Below are 23,956 nucleotides of genomic sequence, written 5' to 3' on the forward strand. Positions count from 1 at the left end.
GCAGATGCACTTATGCTTCATTATAAAATGTGCTACACATTGTTATCTCCCCCCTTCCAGTTCCCAAACAGATTGTTTAGAAGAAAAAGAAGCAGAGACTCTGCACTTCCATAAGACACTGGTGACACATCTTAATTTTGAAACAGTCTGAGATAATTTTGTTTCTGTCGGAAAAAAAAACCTTTAGAATTTATCTGCTCTTTTGAGATTAGTAGTAATAGAATATATCCCTTACATCAAAGTTTAACATACAAGCTTACATATCAAATGCTTTTGTTTGTTAGAAAAGTTCATTTTAATAGCTACGTATTTGATTTAAGATTATATGACAACATCGTATTATCTTTTGAGCTAATTTCCCTAAACAGCAAGAGTAAGAAAAGCATTAAATCTGTAATTAAATTGAAGCTTACCTTCTGTCCCCAAATGTAATCCGATCTTTGTCCCTGCTCTGCTGGGAGGCCCCAGTAGATACCATGGGACCCTGCTAAAACATGGAGACAGTCTGTAGGGAGTGGATAGCTGGTGGGATCCATATGTTAGAAGGAGGCAGAGGTTTTTGAAGTTTCCTAATGTTTTATATCCTTTGAGACATACAGATAAAACTCTTTTCCAAATCATGTTGTGTATTTAAACAAAAACACCTCCCTTTAGCCCTCTGTAAGCTGGCTTCATTCGCCAGTGAAGTTCCTTGGTAGCAAGGTTCCATGGTGTTTGCTGAGATGCCACAGTGGAGTGGAAGCCATCAACTCTGAACTTTGTGTTGGGGAAAGAAGGTAAGTTTAGAGTGATTTACAAAATGCACACCACTCTTGCCCATGGTTTTTAGTGGTATGTGTCTAAAAATTAGTTTGATTAATTGTAAAAGTTGTATAGGTACAGTTGTTGCAGTACATGTATATGGGGATTTTTTTTTAAGTTCCTCTATATATTATTATAATGCAAGTTCAGATTTTTGAGTTTGATAACTTTTAAAAAAAATTCTTAAAAATGCTGGAGCAAGATTTGTCTTTGGGTTTATTGATGCTTACAAAGCAGATCGCTCTAATGATTTTTAAGTTACTGCTACTCCGTTAATATTTGCTGTCAGTTCTAAGTTGAAGGTTCCTGCAACAACAGTGTAAAAGGTGTGCCTGCGTATCAGCTGTTTCTGTGCAAAGGCTGATGAGTGAGCCTGAACTGATAACGAATATTGGCTAAGACAGTGTTATTCTACACTAAACCACATCATTTGTGGATTCGTCTTGCTTTCTGCCATCTCTGCTACAGCTTTAGTTAATCCTAATAGAATAAAAAGTACAAAATACTTTTACAGCGTACAGTACCTGTGTAAGCCAACCACCGTATGCCTTTTCCAGTAGTTTATCTAACCTTATTTAGGTTCAACTTACTTGTATTGTCAGTCAAGTCTTTAGTCTGTAACATTCTGAAAATCATCTTTTTCATTAGTCTTTCCAGCTTACACCTGCGTTATGGCTCCAGACATCTAGCAGGTCTTCGGCCTGTTGTTTTACAAAAAGCTTTCAAAAAAAAAAAAAAATCAACATTTAAGTAGTTGCATGACTCGGCACAGTAGCTAAATAAACTTTTGCACAATCTTAACTGCAAATCCAATACGAGGGCAGTGTTGCTAACTAGTTCTGCAGAAGTGTTAGGCAATTTAAGCCAGGTTTCCTTAATTTTAGCTGAAAGCTAATTGATTTTTAATGGTTCTGCCTATTTCTTTCATACAGGATGAACACGGAGGTCAGGGATCAATTTTATGTCATAAAGTTACGTTTGGATCTTGAATGTTTACAAATTTGCATATTTTACAGTCTTTCACAGCTCTGTGTTAGATACATAAACCCAAAGGCACTTCCTTGGTAGTTCCAGTCCACTGGTACTGCAGACACCATCTGCAGCATAATCTGCTTCTTCACTTGATCAGACTCAATTTCTAAACAAATTAGCTTATTTGCATTTACTAGTAACTTCTAGAAGTTGTCTGACTGCATTGCTCACAGGATTAGAAATCTTCTCAAGTCCAAATTACTTTGTTCATGTACTAACATTGTCATTTAGCTTCAGTGATTTTTCTGTCATTGGTGTCCAAATCAAGGCACTACCTGGAGAGCAATCGTACAGGTCTCCATCTCTGTTTTGTTAAACTGAACAAACCAAGCATATTTCACCTTTTTTGATAGAAGAGTATTTTCATTCTCCTATCGTTTAAGTTGTCCTTTCATCATACTAGCCCTTCTCTGTACCTTTGCTGTCTAAATCAGCTTTCTTAAATATAAGTGACTGGAAGTGTAGGGACAGCATTAAACTCTTGCTGTTTCTGCTGGAAATACTACATCAAAACATCCTTTCGTCCTATTTATTTTGTCATGATTTCATCATACTATGGCGTATCAGGCATTACACAGGTAGTCTTTACTACCATTGTCAGCTGGAGTCCCTAATTTAAGGTACAAATGCTTTCTTAGTCTAGAATTTTAACACTGTATATACTATTGTATTTAATCTCATTTCTGTTACCTCAGCCTTTGAGGTCATCCAATCTCTTCTGTTTATTTTGAATGCTTTCAGGATTCTACGGCTCTCTTGCATACACTTAAAGACTTAATTTTTTTTAAATATTCTTCTAAATGTGTTGTACATTTTGGTTAAATAATACTAGTTATCCCACTCAAACTCTGTATTTTTTTTTTAGTACCATAACAGGAAGGGAAGGCTGACAACTGTTGATTTCACGTGGTTTCTTTATATTGGTGTATCAACCCAAAATACAACATTCTTTAATATAAATGTTGGCTTTTTTTTTTAAACAGGACTTTTTTTAGCATTAATTATAGAATATACTTCAGATGCTAATGTTGAATCAATCTATACTCTCAACTTTCTTGTTTTTTGTGATTGTGATAATTTTTTCTTTAATTATGGTCTTATTTTTAGTATTGAAGATACATGATCTGAAGTAAGACAAACTGAAGAAGACTTTTAGTAATCTCTCCAAAATTGTCACTTATAAGAACATTAAAAATAAGTATAACAACACTTGTTAATGAAAATACTATTTTTAATATAAACTTCCTTTCCTTTGCAGTACCCGTTCTGCCATTAACTGGAATACTGGTTAATCCGTATCTCTCATTAAGTGGTAAAAAATAAATACAAATGTGAGGTTTTTACACTCTAAACCCACCATTTCTTGTGTGGATGGTAACAGCTTTGCATGATTTCACAAGTACACAAATTAATAGATATTATACTAACTGCACAAAAGCTGAAGGGCAATTCACTATTAATTGCAGACCTTTTCCAGTTATTTACCTTTGTACAATAAATTTGAGATTATTTGGTGTATTTGCACATGAAAGCGTGATCATTGTAATAAGAAAAAGTGATAAAAGATGACAACAGCTTTACTGAAAGCAACTGCTTCCCAGCTAACTGAAGAAAAGAAGTAAAATTGAAAAAATTCTAGGTCAAGATTTTTTTTTTCCTTGTGTGAGGAAAATTATTTACATGAAATGTGAACTTCACAACTATGTGAGAAATCATCATTAAGATGACTGTGGAGAAGAAATGATTGGCTTACTTGCTGCCTGGTTAGAATCACAAAATATCTTTGATCTAGAAAAATAACTGCTCTGATTATTACTTAGAAATATCTGGCTAGCCTCGCATAGTTAAAAATACCATGTAAGAATTTTTTTGAGTTTTTGTGTGTGTGTGTATATATATATGTAATACAAAGTATTTTATAGTAATTTTACTGATGCTTTATACATCATCAGATCTTTGAATTATTCCACCAGTTGTTTCCATAAATTCGTTTAGATTCCAGAATGTTTCCCACGTTTGTTTTATTCAAAGCGTGATGTGACTTATACCTCTTTCTGAAAAGATGTTTTGAAGTTTTCCTTTATATTCTGTTTATTTGAAAGTAAGTTATTTTGTAGTGTGTGACTTCTGAATTCATATTTATTCCTTCCATGAAATTAATACAGGAACAAATGCTAGGAGTCTGAAAAGGTGTACTGTTTTTAATACCGTAACACCTTTTCCCTGTAACTGTTGTATGCCATGTGAACTTTTGAAGGCTATGAAATGATAATATTTTTCAACTCTTCTGTGATGTCTGGAGATATAGTACTAGTGTGAAACAAAATATATCCACATAACCACATTAGAGAGTTTTTAATCCTACTAAATTTTGTTTTTGTAGAGAAGGATTCTTCATTTTATCAGCAATAAAAAGTATAAATTTTACTTCATGTCTTAAGTTTTATTTTTGCAATAAGCGCACAATACTATTTCAATGCATTTCCTCCACTTTTTTCCTTTAAGCCAAGTTTGAATTATTTGTCATTTGTGTCAGGGCTGGAGACAGTGTTAGCATTGAGTGGTAAGGCTGCGGTGCAGTACAAAGAGCAGGACACGAGGTGGTGGTAGGACAGCACCTGTGCAGTGTTGGCCATTCCCACTTGCAGACATTTTGGAAGTGTTTAATTTTTTTTCGAGATGTCAGGACAAGAGAAAAATACTATACTGACGTACTGTGTATGTTTTCTACATGCTTTAAAAATAATGTTACTGTTAATACTGGATATTGAATTTTCCTTTCCCCCTCGCCACTCCTAGATATACTCTGAGTTACTTACGGTTTATAAAACCACCTTTGCTTTGTATTTATTTAAGCAAACTAAAGAACTTATAACTTGCAGAAGTCTAGGAGATCGTCAGTCAAAACTTAGCATGAGAAAAGTTTATTATTTTTGCTGGCAGAAACAGTTCAATGCATGGTTTAAATTAGCTTGCTTTCTTAAGCTCATGGAAGAAATTAAAATGAGAAAGGATACAAATCGGGGAACAATCTTATTAATTTGCACTAACATTTGACTGCTTGTCAATTAATAGTTTTATAAACTTGGAAGTAAATTGAGAGGAACAATCGCAAAATACGCAAAATTTGGTTTACAAGAGTAAGCAATTAATGGAAAGCCAGGCCCAAAATACCTGCTGGGGTTGTGGTTGAGAGATTCTCCTGAGCAGCAGAAGGCCTTCCAGGCTTGAATCTGGAAAAGAATAGAATGAATCATTAACTCATTCTGGGCAGTTTTATTAATCTTTTCTTTGGGGTTAAGAAGAAAGAAGGAGGTCACCCAATGAAAATATCTGGTAAACATACACATGCTTATAGGATAATTGAAGTTACTTTTTTCAGTGTTTAATATTTCACCTAAGGAATTTTAGCAAAGATTATTCTTCACTGATTTTAATACCTCTGTGATATATAGTAATTTGGGAAGGAATGCAGACTTTGGTAATTTTCAGTCTACCTATGGAGACTGGTAATAAATATTTTTAAAGAGGCAGCTCTAGTTCTGTGTGCATGTTAGGGTATATGCTGATTAACAAAATGAAGATTTTGTCTCAAATACTGTTCAAATAAGTTAGGTTTTCAAAAATAGTCAAGTTGGTTCTACAGCACTACAAAAATATATGATGATAGACTTGAAATTTCAGTATAAATAAACTTCCCTTTTAAAACTATATGTCAATTTTCTGCATTTATCCAGAGCCTGTGATGGCAAAGCTTTCTTACATGCAAAACTTACTGCAAGATCATGACTGCAGTGAAGTGTTATTTGTTGGTTAGATTAAAATACAAAACCAACCAACCAAACTACAAAAAACAAACAAACAAACAAAACCACAAACCCCGACAACAAAACCCTTAAAGCTATTCTAACCTAATGTAGAACTAATTTAGGTAAGTGTTAAAGTAATTTCTTTTGGCGGTAATGGCAGCTGACTTGAGCAGTTGTCCCCTCACTGCATGTTTGTGCCCTGCACTGCCTGCTTCCTATTCAAGACATTTTTGAAGGTGAATGGTGAAGTTGATTAGGGAAAACTCTTGTCTTCCCTCTGGGTTATTTCATCTTTTAATCTGTATCTCTTCCCATATCCTGTAAAACATGCATTGTGTTGAATAATACTTGTGCCAACATTGATGCGGGGGAAATAAAAGGTTTAAGGGTAGGGGTGACTGCATAAGCTCTTATAAGCAATGCTGCCACTAAATATCTAATCTCAGCCTCAGAAAGGGCTTTTCTGATGTTTATTTTATATGCACTGCATACAACAATTTGCATTGCTCTAAAAATGCATGTTCTGATGTATTTAAGCCACAAGAAAAAAGGGAAAATAACTACAGAAAAAAGGGAAAATAACTACAGAAAAACTTACTAAGCTTACAACCCTATTTTCAAAATGCAAGGAAAATTTGTAGATAGATTCCTATTCCTCCCCTCACCCCCCAAGTTTAACAAAATTTGTATGGGATGCTCCGGAGGGGACGAAAATCCCCACATAATACACCATCTAGAAAGCCATTTCATTCTGGTATAAATTAATAGTAATTTTAATCCAACATGCTAAATATTACTTAATTTTAAGATTTCACGGGTTTTTGTTTGTTTTGGTTTTTTTTTTTTTAAACAATGCCTAAAATTAGAAATCCTGGAGTGATTAATCCTGTATTTTTTAAACATAAGTACATGTGTCATTCCGTTGTCAAGTTGCTTATATTCCCACAGCTAAGATGGTTAAAAATGTGGTGAACGTGTCATTTAATCTAAACAGTGTTTTGGCATGGCTTGTCTTTTTATTTTAGTCTTTTGCTGCACTTCACTGTGGGTCTGACTGTGAATTTTTCAGTGCTGCTTTGACGTTTATGCACATGTATTTGTAAGAAGATTGTCTGTTATTTTGCAGGCCCACCTTCAACCCTCCCTCTAAGCACTCAAACCTCTAGTGGCAGCTCCACTCTTTCCAAGAAGAGACCACCTCCCCCACCCCCAGGACACAAAAGAACCCTCTCTGACCCACCAAGCCCACTACCTCATGGACCCCAGAATAAGGGCCCAATTCCTTGGGGTGAGTTTTGAAACGCAAAACAAAAGGGCAGGGGAAAACCTTTATGATGGATGATATATGATCTTTGGTTTCTTTTACCTGGTGCTTGCTTTCCGATGATTGCAGCTTGATGTAACGTCAGCTCAGATAAATCAACAGTTCTATCTTCTGTCACTCTAGCTTCCAGGCTTCTGTATCTGAGTCTCACTTGAGAAAATTGAAAATATTCCACGCTCCCCTGGGGCCCCATTCAATCTCCTCAGCTGCCTCCCTCCCTCTGCCCTAGCTGCCCAGGCTGCCCTCACCCCAGCCCCTCATCTGCTGCATCTGCTCTGCATCTGCTTCCTCACCCCTGCTCCTGTTCTGACCAGCTCATTGCTCTAGGTGGATCTTGATTTGGGGCAGATAGACCTCGATGAATACCCGCGGTTCTCCTCATTGCCAGAAGAGCCTGTTTCCTTGGGCTCTGTGCCAAATCTCTCCTATAAAGTGTTCGCACCTAGTTGGTGGGGATGTGTTGTCTTACTATGTTTTCGGGTTTTGTACACAAAGACCGATAGGTTTGCATCCTCCCTGCTGAAGTTACACAGAAACAGCACTTTTTTTTTTTAACAGGATACGTTTCTAACAGAAGCTTTTTAGAAACTATTTTCCAGACTACTCAAATTCTTCCTCTTTTCAATAAACATTGCTCTATCCAGACAACTTCTCCTGATAGCTCTAAGTCTCAGGCCCATGTAATTTTCTGTAATTTTAGTCTTGGTGGCAGGATTTCCATAAATCTGTAAACTTTTGAGTTGGAATCCAATGCTTACATAGGGGGGTCATCCATACACTACCTTAGGAGTATCCTCTCTCTGTGCTAATATAAACACAAAATTACTAGCCTAAAAAAAATTGCAAGCCTAAAAGCACCATTTTTTTTTCAGCAAATTGAGTTAAATGTGGTAAATCACAGACTACTTGTGTAGAATATGTGATTTAATCTAGGATTTAATCTGAAGAGAAGTACAGAGTCCAATGAAAAGCAAAGTCTTTTTCTTAAGGAATACAAATAATGGCAATCTTTTCAGTTCTCTACTTTTCAGATATCTGGGATATGGAAAAAAAATGTTTCCTATGTTCTGTACTATTTCAGAGGTAGTAAAGACATTTTGAAGAGCTTGGACTTTAAAAATTTTAAAAAACCCAAATATTTAAGTCCAAAACAGCACCTAAAATACTGTTTACTGGAATACTATATGATGTACCACTAGTAGAATGAAAAGTGTGGTAGGAACAGGTGCTAAGCTAGTACCAACTATTCTTTAAAAATCATAGACAACAGATGAAGGAAAAGGAAAATCTGGGAAAGGTGCAGGAGTGGAGTTGAAGATGAAGAACCTTGTAACAGTAGAATAGCTTTTCAAAGTAGGGCCAGAGAAGAACATTGCTTATTCTGTCTCTTTTCTGCTCTACAGTGCAGACTAAACTTCAGACTAAACTTGTTCCCTTTTTCTTAGCTGAGACCTGCACAAAAACTTATTTCAAAGTCATTTGCATTTTAAGCAAGTATTAAGTTTTGTGTTTATAAAAGAGGGAGTTTCTTGTATCTGCCTTTGTGGTTTTGGTTTAAGAATATTGTCAGATGTTCACTGCTTTCCCTTTCAGGAGTTTTTTTCTGTGTTGTTATATTTCTCGTTGCGTTGAATTTCAGCATTTGTTTTCTAATCTGTGCATTAATTGAAGTTTCAAGCAGAAAAATTCTTAGATTATGTTTAAGCAAATTAAGGTACTATTCAAAGATGTTCTAAAAATGTCATTCAGATTATTTTGGATTTCCGTAGCAACCATGAGATATTTTTCCTTGCTTTATCCATAGGATCTACATGTGAAGGGTTTGCTGTTTGTCTTACCTTTATTTTCCCTTTTTTTTCCCCACTTTTAAATATAAATATATTTTTAGCAAGGCTCAGCCTTTTCTGCCGTTTCATTTAGACTTCAATGCACTAAGAATGGTATCTAGGCAGATATGTCATCCTTTTGCATGGGAAGTATTTTGTGTTCTTGGATCATTAAATGCCACTTTACATCTATTTCAGCGACAAAATTTACTAATGGTTGTTGAAGTTGGTTCTAACATTGTTCAGACGTGCTGTAGTAGAAGAGGGAAGGAGAATGATAAAGGCACTAAAACAAAGTAGTTGGTATGATTGTACTGTGGCAATGGTGATGGTTAATGAAAGAGAAGCCTTCTGCTGAAGGAGTTCAGAAGCACTAGATTTGGATTTTGCTGCCTTTTGACAGAACTGAGTATATCCAGGAGCTTTTCTTTACCAACAGTTAACGTTCAGGTTATGGTAATATACTGACTTAGTTATTAAATCAGCAAAGGCTAGTCTTTATGTAGGATAAAATACCAATCCTTAGAAATTTGATGTTTTGTGAATAAAATCAAATTCATGGTGGTTTTAAAACAATGTGCCTCATAACACAAAATGTAAACACCTGCGATAAATTGATTTGATACTGCAGTATCTCCTTCTATTCAGAGAAAATTGAAACACTAGATTCAAAACAAATGCCCTACAGCAGTAACTCAGCAACATCATTCAATCTTTGCTTGCCAGCAGATGTGAGCTACCAGTGAGTTGTTTTAAAATCTGTTATATGACAGGTCAAGTTGGATTATTATGGTCCCTGCCACTTTCTCAGTTACAAAATTATTAATAAAGAATGATCTTTAAAATCTTTAGACATGTTATATAGAGGATGCTTGGAAGAATGTGTACTTTGCTTTAAGTTGCACCCTCTGCTGATTATATTTCAGTTATTCTAATGATCATTTTTTGTAAATTGTGCTTTTTCACCTCAGGTAATGATTTGGGCCCACCTTCAACTAAGGCTGCAAACAAGTTTGAGGGGATGTCTCAGCAGTCAAGGTAAAACCTGCGTATATGAAGGCAAAGATGAAAATTTATCTAAAGATAACTAATTTGTAAATTAGAAAAAAATTGCCTTTTGTATGAAGTAAAATCCTAGCTATGTTTCTGCATTAGTTTTCTGCATGCCTTACTACCATTCAAATACTTTGGCTTCATTGAGCCTCCCACGCTTTGCTCATAGTTGTCCATGCACAATTCATCCTTTGAGCGGGATGGACAGAACGTCTTGTACCAGAATCTATCTACGGCTCCTACAGAAGTGCTCTCTGAGCTGGGGAATGTTGCCTCAGACTGCAGTCCAGCAGGACAAAAGTTTTATTTTCACGTCTCCTGGCATTTCATTTTATCTGCTTCAGTGTGAGGTCTCATGCCTGTAGCTGCAGAAGTGTCACTGGGTACAGGCTGGCATCGAAGATAGCTCTACAGGAGAGAGGATTCATCTCAGTCTTCCAGCTTAACTGTTTTCCAGTCTGTCGAGCTTATGTGCTGACACACAGTCTGTAATAACACAAACTGCTTTTAGCTCGTAGTTCATCAGGTCAGTACATTACAAGTGTCTTTTTCAATAGCTGAAGTAGTAAGGATAGCCATACATTTCCTGTCACTTTATCCATGTTGTGATTCCAAGGTCCTGAGGTTCAAAGCATGGTAATTCTAATGAACATGTGCCTCAGGCAACACCTTGCATGACCACAAGTGTGCGTGATCAGGCCACGACTGGAGATGGATGTGTAACGTCAAACAGTAGTAGCAGCAGCAGGAGATGCGTAGGTGGAGTTTCTGGACACTCCTCAGTCTGTGAACTGCCTTGTCAGGACAGGCAGTGGACGTGTTGTTGGTAGCGCAGCTGACTTGCCACGTTTGCTAAATCCATCCAGGTGGCACTGGGTATTCAGGGAAAAAGCAGTGATGTTCTACAGCACAAAGAGCTGGTGCCGTACTTGATACTTGTAAGACAAGGGTAAAAGTGTGGTACTCGTGCTTGATGGCATTAGATAAAGGCCGAGGTAATTATTTCTTGAATCAAGATTGAGCTTGGCTGTTCTTTCCGTTTTGTGTCATTTGAAAAAAGCTAGGAAATTAAGATAGAAGTGCTTTATCATACTCATTTTGAAACGTTAGCTTCAGAGACAAATAATACTGGAATCAAGGCTGTTGATGCAGAAAACCCTCTGCTCTGTTGAACATATTCTGGCAACTTCCTCACTCGTTCTTATTTTTCCTTGTTTTTTGAGTAATTATTTTGAGGTGATGCTGATCTTTATTTGATTATTTATTGTTTGATTTTTATGCTTTAAATCAGTTGGCTTTCTTCTTTTCTTCCACAGTCCTTTTTTATAAAAGTGACTCGGGTGTGCTTTTGGTGGAAGAAATTTGGTGGGGTTTTTTGTTGTAATATGTAATATGTTTTGCGCTCACATGCCATGTTTGCAAATTTGAGCCATCCTGGTGTTAATTCTGAAAAAAACTATCTACAACAGAAAGCATAGATGGAAAGTTTTGGCAATATGCAACTATCTCAGGTTTTTATGCTGTAATTAAGTTACTCGCAACTGTCCTGCTTGTATTGTTGCTTACCACTACAAGTAGTTAACGCGGCTGTAACACAGGTTGACAGAGTAAAGTATTTGTTTTCCCACAATCATCAGTATTTCCTCAGAGTAGCAGAGACTTTGTCTCCTAATGTAGCTGGGGTTTGTGTGTGATACAATGTCATACTCATGCAGTAGGCTACAAGGCTTAGGCTCAGTCCTGGAAAACTTCAAACCACTGACATAAAAGACAGATTATGTTTTGAATGCTTCAGTATAATTATTTTAAAGACCAAATTTTCCTTACAGTTCAGGATCTGCCTACTAAGCTGGTCTTTCAGCTTCACCTATTTTCAGAGTACATTTTTGCACATACCATAGCTCATAGAATAAATCTGCCCTGTAGCATTAAAGCTGTGTGGGGTTTGTATGTCTCTTTCTCTGGAAAAAAAGCAGTTCATTCTGAACAGTGCTTTAAGTTTTAGGATTGATCCACAGACAAGATGGTTATACAAAAGAAGCAAAATAAATGTGTATTTTTTTTTTAAATTATGGATGTGCAGAGGGGAAAAATGGGAAAGAAAAAGTATATTTTGTAACAGTTGTAAGCACTAATAATTCACATCTGTTGATTTAGCACTGGGACTGCAAAGACTGCGCTTGGCCCTAGAGTTCTTCCCAAACTACCTCAGAAAGGTAAGAGTTCTTTTCATGGGTATTCTCATAATGATATCTTTTAAATGTGTGTGAAAGTAGATACTTGTTTTAAATAAATGGATCTTTTCAGCAAAAGTTTTATTTCTAAAATACCACAAACCATGAAACTTTAGCAAAACTGGAAGGATTTTGGAAGATTGGGAAGGTTTTTATTAAACTAAAAAAATAGTTAGACCTATGGAACATAAGGAGGAAAGAAAAAAAAAAATCATAAACTAATTGAAGCTGGGAGAGACTTCAGGAGATCAGCTGGTCCAATCCACCACTCAGAACAGGGCTAACTTTTTGATGTGAGAGGAGGTTGCTAAAGGCCATGTCTAGTCACACTTTGAGTATCTCCATGGATATAACCTCTCTGGGCTCCTGTTTCCTTGACCACGCTTCTTGGTAAACTCTTTTTCCTTCCTAATATCCGTAAGTCCAATTTCTTGATACCCTTGAAGTAAGTTGTGTCCATTGCTATGTTTTGGCGATCGGGGTTGTTGTCCTTATACTTTGAAAAGAATGAGGTACTGTTACATGCTCGCTTATAGATTGGTGACAAACTTGCTGAGACCATCATCCCAGTGAACACCTTACGGCCCTTTCTTTTTAGAAATGTTTTTTTCTGGTCTCTCTTTAAACTCATGTGGCAGGTTTTATATAGTTTTTGAGTTCTTGCAGCAGTTGACTGTAAAACAGAAAGTAGACCTACCTTGTAGCTCTGTCTGATACAGATTCTATCAAAAATACCTTATATCTGTAGGAGTGGGTGATCACTATAGAGCCTGAAGATCAGGAAATGATGCCTGTCCAAACTTCTGAAGCTAGATGACTGAAATTGAGAGTGCAAATCATTTTAGCAGAAAATGTAAATGTGAAATTTCAACTTTATTAAATTACAATTATTATGACATGGTATTATGTTTTGAAAGAGACACCAATGATGTGATAGGGTACCCCTGCAAAGGAAGTCAACACTTCCTTGATTTAAAATGATATAGGTAAAAATTTAAGGTGGGTTCAATCAAAGGGCTACTATCAGTTTTCTCATATCATTTACTTAAGCCTCAGATCAATGTGGATGATCAGTGCTTGTATCTTTGCTACTAGGTAAGTCTAGGAGACAAAGCCATTTACAAGTATCAACACAGACATTTTTTAAAATGAGGCATCTGATAGTAGCTATACAATTTCTTTCATGGAAATTATGCAAAGTTTTCCTTTTTTGATATAAATAACCATAAATATAACATGGAAGTGTTATTGCAGTAGGTGATATCCAAAGCGAGTGGTGTTGTGTTCATAGTAAAATGTCAGGCCACCTTTTTGGCTCGTATTACATGATACTAAAGCAATGCTGAATACAATAGGAAATTATTCCTTCTAGTCAAAATGCATTGTTTTCATCATGGGTCATAACTTTTTTTTCTTTTCTGTTCCCCTTCATCTGCTTTAGTATAGAGTTGTTTAGTTTAGAGGTTTGGGGGTTTTTTGTTGTTTTGGTTTTGTTTTTAAGGTAGATTTCAGTCAAATTTTTTTAGGGAACTTAGCAGTAGAATCAATGCATGACACTGAGAAAAAACTATTTGAAGAGCTATTTTTAATTTCCTTCCATAAAAACTGCAAAATACCCTGTTTTAAAACTTCTCATCTTTACTAAATTGTAAATATTTACAATTATTTATTTATTATTAGTTTTAGTTTGACTGTCTATAGTGCTGCTTATTCTATACATTGTATAGACATACATGCTCACTCGGGCTCTTCTTTAAGATTTTACAGGTATTAATCCTGAGACTTGGCGTTTTTTTTGTATGGAGTTCAACTGTATATAGGAACAATTGGCATTAAAGAGAATTTTCATTGCAGTCACATCAGTGGGTTGATAGGTTGTTTTGCAAAACACATCTTTTCTTATATTTTTTTTTATTAGGTCCAAAAAGCAATCACTTCATTTCACCTTAAGTACTTAATGTATAAATTGACACCTAGTAGCTGTTGGATTAAGCACTCCTGGCCTTCAGTAGGAGCAATGAAATGAGACCTCGGTGAAAGTGTGTTAAGTAAAGATGTATTACCTTGCATTTGTCATAGACTAGGAGGACATATGGACAGTTATCGGGGCTCAGCGAACATGTGGTCATTACACAATTACAGTTCTGATACGTGCCTAAGTTCTTTAATATTAAGATGAGATTGTGAAAAATCATTATTATGCTCTTTTGTTTTAGTGGCACTAAGAAAAATAGAAACCAGTCATCATCTTTCAATAGATAAATCCCATCAGCACACGGAAATCTTTCAGAAGCCCTCACTGTCCATCGATATACCACAGAAACCACAACCTGGAGACTTGCCCCCAAAGCCTCTGCCTCTGGAATTAACTCAGAAACCTCAAGTGGGAGATTTACCCCCAAAGCCTGGAGAACTACCCCCAAAGCCTCAGCTAGGAGACTTGCCACCAAAACCACAACTTGGAGACTTACCTCCAAAGCCGCAAATGAAGGACCTTCCTCCAAAACCTCAGCTAGGAGAGCTGTTGGCTAAAACTCAAGGTGGAGAAGCATCACCGAAGCCTCAGCCCTCAGAGGCAAATCAAAAATCTCACTCCTTAGATCTTTCTCCAAATGTACAATCTAGAGACACCGTCCAAAGGCAAGCATCGGAAGAGTCTAATGACATAACACATACCCTGCCAGAAACCCCTGTGCCACTTCCCAGGAAAATAAATATGGTAGGTATTATTCCAGCTAGTTGAGAGTATCCGTGGAAGGCTTTGAAGTTGCTGTAGGACTGTCTGTGCAAAAAGAAACCCCACCCTTGAGCTATGCACACAAAGCAACATAACATTATGGGGTAGGATGGGGAATGAGGTGCTCTTTTTGTGCTCCCAAGCAGCTTCAGCAAATGCTGGGGGTTTACAAGGCCTCTTGGATGCTGACGCAAGTACTAGCAACATAAAACGATAGCCTTGGGAGCATGACAGTGTATTTAGATTTATTAGGGAACTTGGGCATTTTTATCTGTGCCAGTCATAATGCTGAATTAATTGGTGGTTTCCTCTGCTGTCTTTGCTCACTGCTTTGTATGCCTTAGATTACTAGAATATTTATATATTTGATTTTTATAAGCTTTACGAAGGGATGTTAGCACCTGTTGTCATAAAATAAAATTTAAATAAAGACAAAGATAAAAAAAATTTAAAGTAAAGTCAACTGTGACAAGCTAGTAAATGTTCCTGTCGTGAGTATTTAATGTCAATGTATTTAAGTGGTTAACAAAGGCTCAGATATGTTACTGAAGTGGCAGAATTGATATTGCTGGGTGGTGTGTAGTAGCAGAGCTGGAACAGTAACTCAATTCCAAGTCTCCTTGTTGAACCTCCAATTCATCTTGCTGTTTCTATTGCTAACCAGTGCAATTTCCGTCCAACAGAGGATTCTTCATGCGTATGTATCTTCAAATCATTTTATGAAACACCAGAGCTCTCTTAAAATTTTTGTCATTAAGAATACACCAAAAAGGAGATGGTTTTGCTTGTTAAATTGGCTATGCAAAGCACTTATGTAAAAGGAAATAAGGCTTCCGTTCTTGTAGTGAAAGCAGAGGGTGAGTTTCTCCCTTCTTGTGCTTGTCTGAGGAAGAACACACTTTCTCTGGGGCCATCACTTTGCTTGGCTTCTGTCATGGACTTGTCTGTAAGCTCCTGTCTGTCCTGAGAACGGCAGGGTTGTTACTTGGGCTTCCTGAGTGTTCTGGAGATTAAATAAAATAGTACAGGGATCTGATCAAAAGGTGTCTGCAGCTGGATTTGTTTACTTACGTACTTTTAAATATAAGCAGGCAAATGATGCTGGATGTTCTCAGCTATTTGTCACTTTATTAAAGAAGGAAAGAAAGCAAATAGTGGATTAGTTATTTGTTTTGTTTTTTAAACTCTCACCTTACTTTATGCAGAAGAATTCTGAGGAAAAATTCAGTGTTCTCCAAATTCAGCCATTGTCACATGTGCAGTAAATTAAATAGTTCCACTGTTTTGCAGTGATCAAAATTATGATGTATCTGTGATAATTACTTTCCAGTTTTCTACACATCATTGCATGCACACGTGTATCTCTTGTTCACTGCAGTTCTTTTTTGCTCAAGTAATAATGTGCAAGAATTCCTCTTAAATGTATCTTGCCTCCATTTTCATCCTCTGGCTATATCCTCTCCGCACAAACTGGTGAATGCTACAGCACAGTGCAACCGTAAGACCCGTGACAGCAGCCGCTAGTGCTTGTGGGTACTTCACTCTTGGTTTTGACTATTTAGCCACTAAATAGATAAGCACAAGTTTTTTTATTGGAAGTTTTAAAAAATCAATTGTTCAGAATGATTAGGTAAAAAATACCAATGCTGTTAATATATAAGGACTTGAAAGGATATTTTTAGAGAAATGAAACTTGCTCTGAGCGCTTCTAAAATCACGCTGAGCACTTGAGTGTTCTTTTGTGTGTGTCTGTTTTCTGTAAAGGAGACAAAGTATTTCTTCTAAAAACAATGTTGAATGTAAATAAGAACATGGATTATTAATGACTACAGCAGCTGATTATTATTCAGTCTTAAGCATGAAACTCTCTTCTTAATAAGTACTAATATTGGCTACAAGGAGTTGGGTGTGGGGTGGGTGATACTTGTTCTATAGTCGCAATTACATGTCCTGGAATTGCTTCTATTTCTTTACACAGAAGTGCTCCAGACTGTGTTCTGGAAAATATATACTCTCTTCAGATCCATCCTTTTTTAAACCTTCCCAAGATTAAATACACCTCGGGCTTGAATTCTCTTTTTTACTGCTCTTCTAAGTGAACAGAATAGAACATTAAAATGCCATCTGTGGTACTAATCAGAAGGAACCAGGAGCAATTGCCATCATTTTTCATGTGTTCTTACAAGCTGAGTTGCATACAGTTCTCTAAGTTTAGAGTAATTTAACTTTCTTTAGTCTCTTTATTGAGTGAGACAATTTTTAGCTGACAGAAGTAGTTGCCTTCCCTTCATCACTGGGGGATTGATTGGAAGTGTTCTTAGTTTGTAAAGGTTCTCTGGAGTTGAAAGCTGGGACTGGCCCCAAATATTGAATTCCAATCCCTAGTGATAGTTGCGATTTTTGTTCAAATTATATGAATTTGTTTAAAAAAGAGAGGAAGTGTTCTTTGAAGTAACTTCTTGCTGCAGCAAACCCTTGCTGTAAAAAGACCTTTGATCTCATACCTTCACTTCAGGTATTTCTGTTCATTTGTCTTGAGTAGGGGTTTTTTTAGTCTTATGTTGTTAACTGCTTTGTCCCTTAGATCCCTCTATAATTGTTATTTTCCTGTACCTTGAGTTTTGTATGAGTGCTCTTTCCTGTGTGTCTGTTCTGCTGTTGATCTGCAGAGAATTTTTTTTGCCAAAACGTGGAGGTATTTCAAGTTAGTAGGTAATAGCAAGGAAAAGGCTCCCTAGGAATTTCCTCTGTGAAGTTACTTTTGGCTCAAATTCTTCTAAACCTGCTGACTTTTCCTTCGTAGCCCTTCTGCTTCTCATCTCCTTGTTCTCTTCTTGGTTTTTTGCATTCTTATCTGACTACTTCTGTTCAAAGAAGGAACTGTAGTTTTTGAAGAAGTGTGGGTATGAAAATACAGGAATATAAAGTAGCAGGAGTGTTTTGCTGTGAATATTTCTTCCTTACTCTATTTGGAAATAATTTAAAGCATTTTCCCTGCCGTGGGAAACATATGTTTGGGGAGGACTCCATGGCTCAGGCTTTTTCATATGAATTAGCAGTATGCAGCAAAGTGTGACCTAGAAAATACTTGGACCAGAATGGTAGAGCTGTGAGAATATCTATTGTGAATTATGATCACTAAGTAGTACTGCCATCTGAAATTAAGATTCTTTAAGTAAGAAATTGCTAACATACTGGATGAAAAATCATTCAAAAAATAACTTCCAGTCCTATAAGCAGATCTGAAATCAAAGGGTACTGTTATTTTTGCACTAGATCCAAAACCAAAACTGTAAGGAATACTGGGATTTCAATGCAGCATTTTCCTCAGCCCTTAACACTCTTGTAACATTCAGAGGAGATTGGATTTCATATTCTGTTCATGGTGGGTTTTTTAATGAAATATGTATTAAAGGAGAAAGAGGGTGTTTGTGGACTGGAACAATGTAAAGATCTTACTTAAACTTTCTTTACTTGAGGAAGCGTAGGTTACTTAAGCTGTGTACTACACATGAAAGTCTCTTGGGAGTTCTGAACCTTAAGAAAAAGAATACCTATACCTGTGTAGGTAATTTTTTTTTTTAATATCCTTGTTGAAGTAGAAGTTTTGATTTTATGTTCCTGATTGCAGGGAAAGCAATTTGGTAGTCTTCACCTTCTTGTAAAATAAAACTAAAAGGCAAAATTCATATCATTCATATGTTTTCGTTGTTCCTCATGTCCTTCATCTAAAACTTCATTCTATTTTTAGGGGAAAAACAAAGTTAGGCGAGTGAAGACCATTTATGACTGTCAGGCAGATAATGATGATGAGCTCACATTTGTTGAAGGAGAAGTAATTATTGTAACTGGTGAAGAGGACCAAGAGTGGTGGGTATGTATCTTTTCCTTTTATGGTTCCACATAACTTCTTTATGACTCTTAAAGGAAAACCTTTTTTCCAAATTTCAGGGGTTTGTTGTTGTTTTGGTTTGTGGGTGGTATTTTTTTAAATTTTGTTGAGTTTTGGGAGTTTTTTGTCTGAGCTAACATCCAGCCTTTAAACTCGTATTAGAGAAGACCCCCTTTCTCTGGTAGGATCTGTCTCTTCCTGGGAGTCTGCTAGAACCATCCTGACCAGGTTTGGCTTTATTGCTGGCTCATAACAACACATATTTACATATGTCACTCTTTGTAATGCACACTAGCCTTTCATTAAATGAAGAGGTGGTCATTTTTACTCCATTTAGCATGCTTACACTCTTCATCAAAAATGAGATATGTAATTATCTTCAGTTCACCAGAACTGTTAAGTTATACCTACAGGGGTTGCTGGAGGTCTGAAAAACTATTTGTAATAAGTGCTGTAAGCTGATGGTATTCCTCCTTAAATGAGAGGCAGTTAACATTTTCTTTCCCTTCTTCCCTCCCGTGCCCCCCTACTCTGGACTGCATATTGTTCTTTGGTTCTTGAGTACTAACATCAGGTTTTTCTCAACCCCACTGGAAGGTTCCAGCCCTCCCTTGACACTCTACTTCTTGCCTCTAAAGCCCTGCTACATCATACTTCCCTGCCTAAGAATTATTACTGGGGAAAATGAGACAGTTTTCATTTTGATTAAAACAAATTCTTATCGGAATGCTGCCTATGATTTCCTAATTTAAGTGCAGCGCAGCCTTTGCTGTTTTGGTTCTAGCTACACGGTTTCCTCTCGCTCATCATTTAAGTGTGGAAGATTTTCAACGGAAAAGATGGTATCAAAAGAGGAGTGCCCAGTGAAAAGCTGGTGTATTAACCACATCATCCAGTCCCTGATTATAGTTGCATTAGTTGCTGAATCTGCTTTGTGAAGTGGCTTTTTAAGATCCCTGGGTACATGCCTGACAAGCTCCATGAAGTGCTCCAGTCTGAGTGTTTCTGAGAAGGGAAATGAGGGCTGTTGACTCATATGCTTCAAAAATTTGGCTCTACAAGAGGAAATGGCCAGCCCTGCATGTTTCCCCTTCCCATTTTGTTAGCTTGTGGAAGAGGAAGGAGGTACACTATTATTCTGAAAGTGAGCAGCACTGTAGCAGGATGAGAAGAGGGTTATGTGGTCAGTCAAGACTGCTACGCCAGTGCTATCAGTTTGACAGTTGTTTATAATTATGCATTTTAAACATGTAAAGTTCATATAGAAGGTGCTATTATTTTTTTTTTAGAAGTTGCTTGGCTATTTCTTTATAAATTATTATGCAAAACATGTAAGAAGTTGTACATGAGGGATACTTAATGAAACAATACTGTGATTTATTATAACTAATAAATAAACACTAGTATGCACATAAATCATTAGGATTGATACTAATTCAATGAAAAAATAGCTGGGCCTTTATCACTTCAAGTAAGTGAAGCATGCAGATCATCATAAGTAACTTCACAACTGTAGCAGACATTTCCCTTAAGTGAGTTGTTTAGGATTTATTCAGTTAACTAAGATGAATGATTTTCAGAGATGTATATCTTGTTACTGAAGGTTAGTCTATCAGACAAAAGAAAATCAGGCTTCTGTTTTGGTGAGATTCTTGAAATTCGGTGGTGTATGGAGGTTTCCAAATAAAATTGTAGTTTTGTTCTCTTTAGATTTAGTTGGCTTAATTTGTCTTATTTATAATATGCTTGTTCGGTTTTATTCTGTTCCTTTACACAAATTCAAATGTTAACTAAGGTTTGCTTTAAACTGTCCAAGAACTTGCAAAGGCTCTGTAGGATCAGTGCAGTTCTGCTGCTTTTGAATGAAGTAAATGCAGTCTACGAACTCCATGTGTACACACACACACATATATATATGTACGTTTTTCTCCTGTGTTGCAGATTGGCCACATCGAAGGACAGCCAGAGAGGAAAGGGGTCTTTCCAGTGTCCTTTGTGCACATTCTGTCAGACTAGTAAAAACAAACAAACAAAAAATCCTAAACTTGAGCATTGCACATTCTTCATGCAAGACGGGCTTTTTAGCAAAAGCGAACGCTGCTGCCTCCCTGTAATCCTGTGCACAATTGTATATATAGCTGCTGTTACAAATTACGAATTCATTTAAGTTTCACCTCATGAGGTTGAATTATGTGTATTGTAAATATACTGTGTTATTCTGCCTTTGCCAGTATTATGGTAGCCTTGGAACCTGGCACGCCTTATTGGGTTCGTTGAAGCCATCCTCGGCATCTAGCACTTACATCTCTGTCTATGCTGTTCAAAATACATATGAACTGCCAGCTTTCCAACCATAGGTGGTCTCCGTCAACCATGTAACTGTACAGAAATGACTGTTTCTAATAACTCGGTATTCTCAATATACAATTAGCAGAAAGTTAGAATGAGTGAATGGTTTTGGACAATTTAAAAATCAGTCTGCAGTTTATAAGTGTATGCAGTTTACAGCTATGAAACCCACTTCGGTATTTATTTAATATAGTGCTCAGTTAGGTGTAATTATGAAGACAAATATTCACTGACTTTACAGATAACAGTAATGTTTTACGGTGTGCATACAGCATTTCATGTTTATATTACGTGGACCTATGCCAAACTGTGATTGCAGTTCCCCTGTGATAGTACCTCACTATAAAAAGTTACAAATTTATTTCATTCGAAAACTTATTTTAATGAAAATTAGTCATATTGTTCTTTAGTAGATAAATGTGAAATTTGCTGGTTTCTTTCACTGAATTCTTAGTAACCAAGGACTTCTAGAAAATGTTAACTGTTGACATTATGCATGCATTTAGACGCTTACTTGAAACCTGCCTTTGTACAAAAGTAGTACTATAGTCATATAGCTACATTTAAAGAAAAGAACATTTTAACTTAATTGCTATTCAGATTAATGTGAGCTTGCAACAGTATTTGTTTATAGCTAAATTGGCTCTTTGAAAAATGATTTTGTGGTGTTTTTTTTTCCCTCTGTCAACCTTGCTAAAAGTTAGTAACCTAAAATAAAATTTCTTAAGTGGTGATATAAGGATAAATTTTAAATTATTTTTAATTGCTCTAAAAAGTGGAAGTTAAGATGACCTCTCATGCATTTGATCAGGCTGTTAATGATAGAGCTCAGATCACAAGTATCAGGTTTGATAGTAGAGTTCACTAAACTGTAACTGTAATAGTCTTAATTCAAAGTACCAAGTAACAGACATACTGTTATAAAGCTAATTTCTAAGAAAATCTTTGGAAGGCTGCATTTGACCTGAGGTTTCTTGAAAGTTGGTGTAAAGCTGCATTGCCAGAAAACACTTAAATGTATTACTGAAAACTTTCATTTCCTATGTCACTTTCAACATCATTTTTTAACTTTGAAACATAATGCAGTTGTGTTTTTTCCCATAGTTTGTCTGTAGCAGGTTCCATGATTTTCATATGTAGTTTTGTATTACTTGCTTTAAATGTTATTTTGGCTTCAGTACCTAGTACTGCTATTTCAAAGCAGATTGTCGTGGCTGCATGGAAAGATTTTCATTTCATAAAAACACATCTCAGACTTTCTGAGGGCTTTAATTTTTAATTCAGTTTGACAAGACTGTAGTCAGTGAATATTTAATTCTGTTTGTGGTTAATATAGAAACAAATATCAGTCCTAAACTCACATGGAAAAAATGCAAAATATTTATCAACTGTTAATGGTTTTATCATTTATAACAAAAGTTTATTGAAAAAAAAAATTACGCAATGAGTGAGCGAGCCTGCTGGCATCTAATCTTCAGTATTACCAGCTCCAGTATTTCAGACTTTATTCTGTTTTCTATGGAAAGGAAGTCAGGATTAGCATTTATCTAGCATTCCATTTTATCCATTACTACAATGTTTTAAGTTGCATTAAAGAACAAAACCTATTCACTTTTGTGGTCAATTGTATTTTTAAGTGATCTTGAAATAAACTGATAAAAGCAAATCATATAAAGAAAACCTAGGCATGTAAAATTATGTAGAGTCAAATGTCTATTCTTTTCTACGCTCTTTAAAATAGTATACATATGCATTTTATAAAATTAAATGAGTTCCATCGGGAACAATAGTTCTGTTTATTCTGGCTTATTGTGGGTCATAAGAAACCTGAAAATGTATGATATTGATTGAGTTTAAGTACAGTATTATATTTGAACTCAATGAGCCACTGTCTGCAATTTTGTACATGACATAGTATTTGGAAAGTCTAAATCTTTATGGAAAATTAGCTGATAAGGGGTTGGGGGGAGGGGCAGGGGAAGGTGCCCCCAGAGGGGGAAGTATGCTCTGCAGATGATGTCTTATTTACTGTTGAACAACAGTTGCTATTTATTTTTTTATTACATAGTACATCAACGTGTACAGAAATCAGATCTGGTCATGCCACTAGTTAAAATCTTGACTTCTCATTGAATGTTAAGGTAAAACATCAGTACACATGTCTATTCACATGTATTTAATGTGACAGTTTTTGAGTACTGTATGTGTTAATTTCTACTTTTTTAATATTTAAAATTGCTTTTAAATAAATGTATTCAGTTGATCCCAGATATCTGAACAAGGCCCTTTTGTCAACTGGAATATCTTCTAGGGAGAAAGTCTGGATTCCAAAAGGTAGAACTAAAACACTTGAAATGTTTCCTCTTGAATATAAAGCACCCCTTATATAATGCAATTAAATGTGTATCTCTATAACAGCTGTTAAATATGGATGCAATTGCCTTTATCTGGAAAACTTTACTTACTAAAGTTAGCATCAAAACACTTACTTTGTCCATGAGTTTCGATTGCTTTCTTTCTGGCTTCAGTAGACTCTATGGAAAGCCAGCCTGGTGTGTCTTGTTTTCTACAGCTGGCCCTTCAGGTTGAAAATAACTGCTAGTTTTGGGCTTTTAAATTTACATAGGCTAAACATATGGGGCAAGGGGTGTGTGAAATATGGATGTGGGGCAGGGGAAGCAGTCCAGTTAAATATTCTGTTCTTGCTCAGTTTCTACCTTGTCACAATATTTCAGATAACAGCATTCAGAGATCTGTTGATTCCAATAGCCTCGGTTCTCTGTCCCACTTGTATTACTTGTTCTTCAGTGACATGTATTGATTTCCTTTTGCAAGTCAAAACTGAGGTGGATATCTCATGTACTGTTTGGAGTAGAAGAGACCAAGAAAAACGCGTGCC

At 36.2% G+C, this 23,956-nt stretch overlaps 1 protein-coding gene across 2 annotated transcripts in view; it reads left to right on the forward strand.

The window, feature by feature from the left end:
• The window catches only part of ASAP1 (ArfGAP with SH3 domain, ankyrin repeat and PH domain 1), a 166,174-nt gene extending 142,633 nt beyond the window's left edge, over positions 1-23,541 (forward strand). Inside the window, exons 26-32 of one of the 2 annotated variants that reach the window (XM_075141157.1) lie at positions 3,092-3,145; positions 6,769-6,930; positions 9,764-9,830; positions 12,003-12,061; positions 14,296-14,798; positions 18,568-18,690; positions 20,650-23,541. In XM_075141157.1, the coding sequence (XP_074997258.1) occupies positions 3,092-3,145; positions 6,769-6,930; positions 9,764-9,830; positions 12,003-12,061; positions 14,296-14,798; positions 18,568-18,690; positions 20,650-20,724 (1,043 nt within the window). In that variant the 3' untranslated portion in view covers positions 20,725-23,541. The remainder of the gene's footprint in view (positions 1-3,091; positions 3,146-6,768; positions 6,931-9,763; positions 9,831-12,002; positions 12,062-14,295; positions 14,799-18,567; positions 18,691-20,649) is intronic. The other variant, XM_075141158.1, reaches the window with a different exon arrangement.
• Positions 23,542-23,956: the final 415 nt, after the last annotated feature.

This window comes from Calonectris borealis, chromosome 2 (genome assembly GCF_964195595.1).
Source record: "Calonectris borealis chromosome 2, bCalBor7.hap1.2, whole genome shotgun sequence".
Classification (NCBI taxonomy): domain Eukaryota; kingdom Metazoa; phylum Chordata; class Aves; order Procellariiformes; family Procellariidae; genus Calonectris; species Calonectris borealis.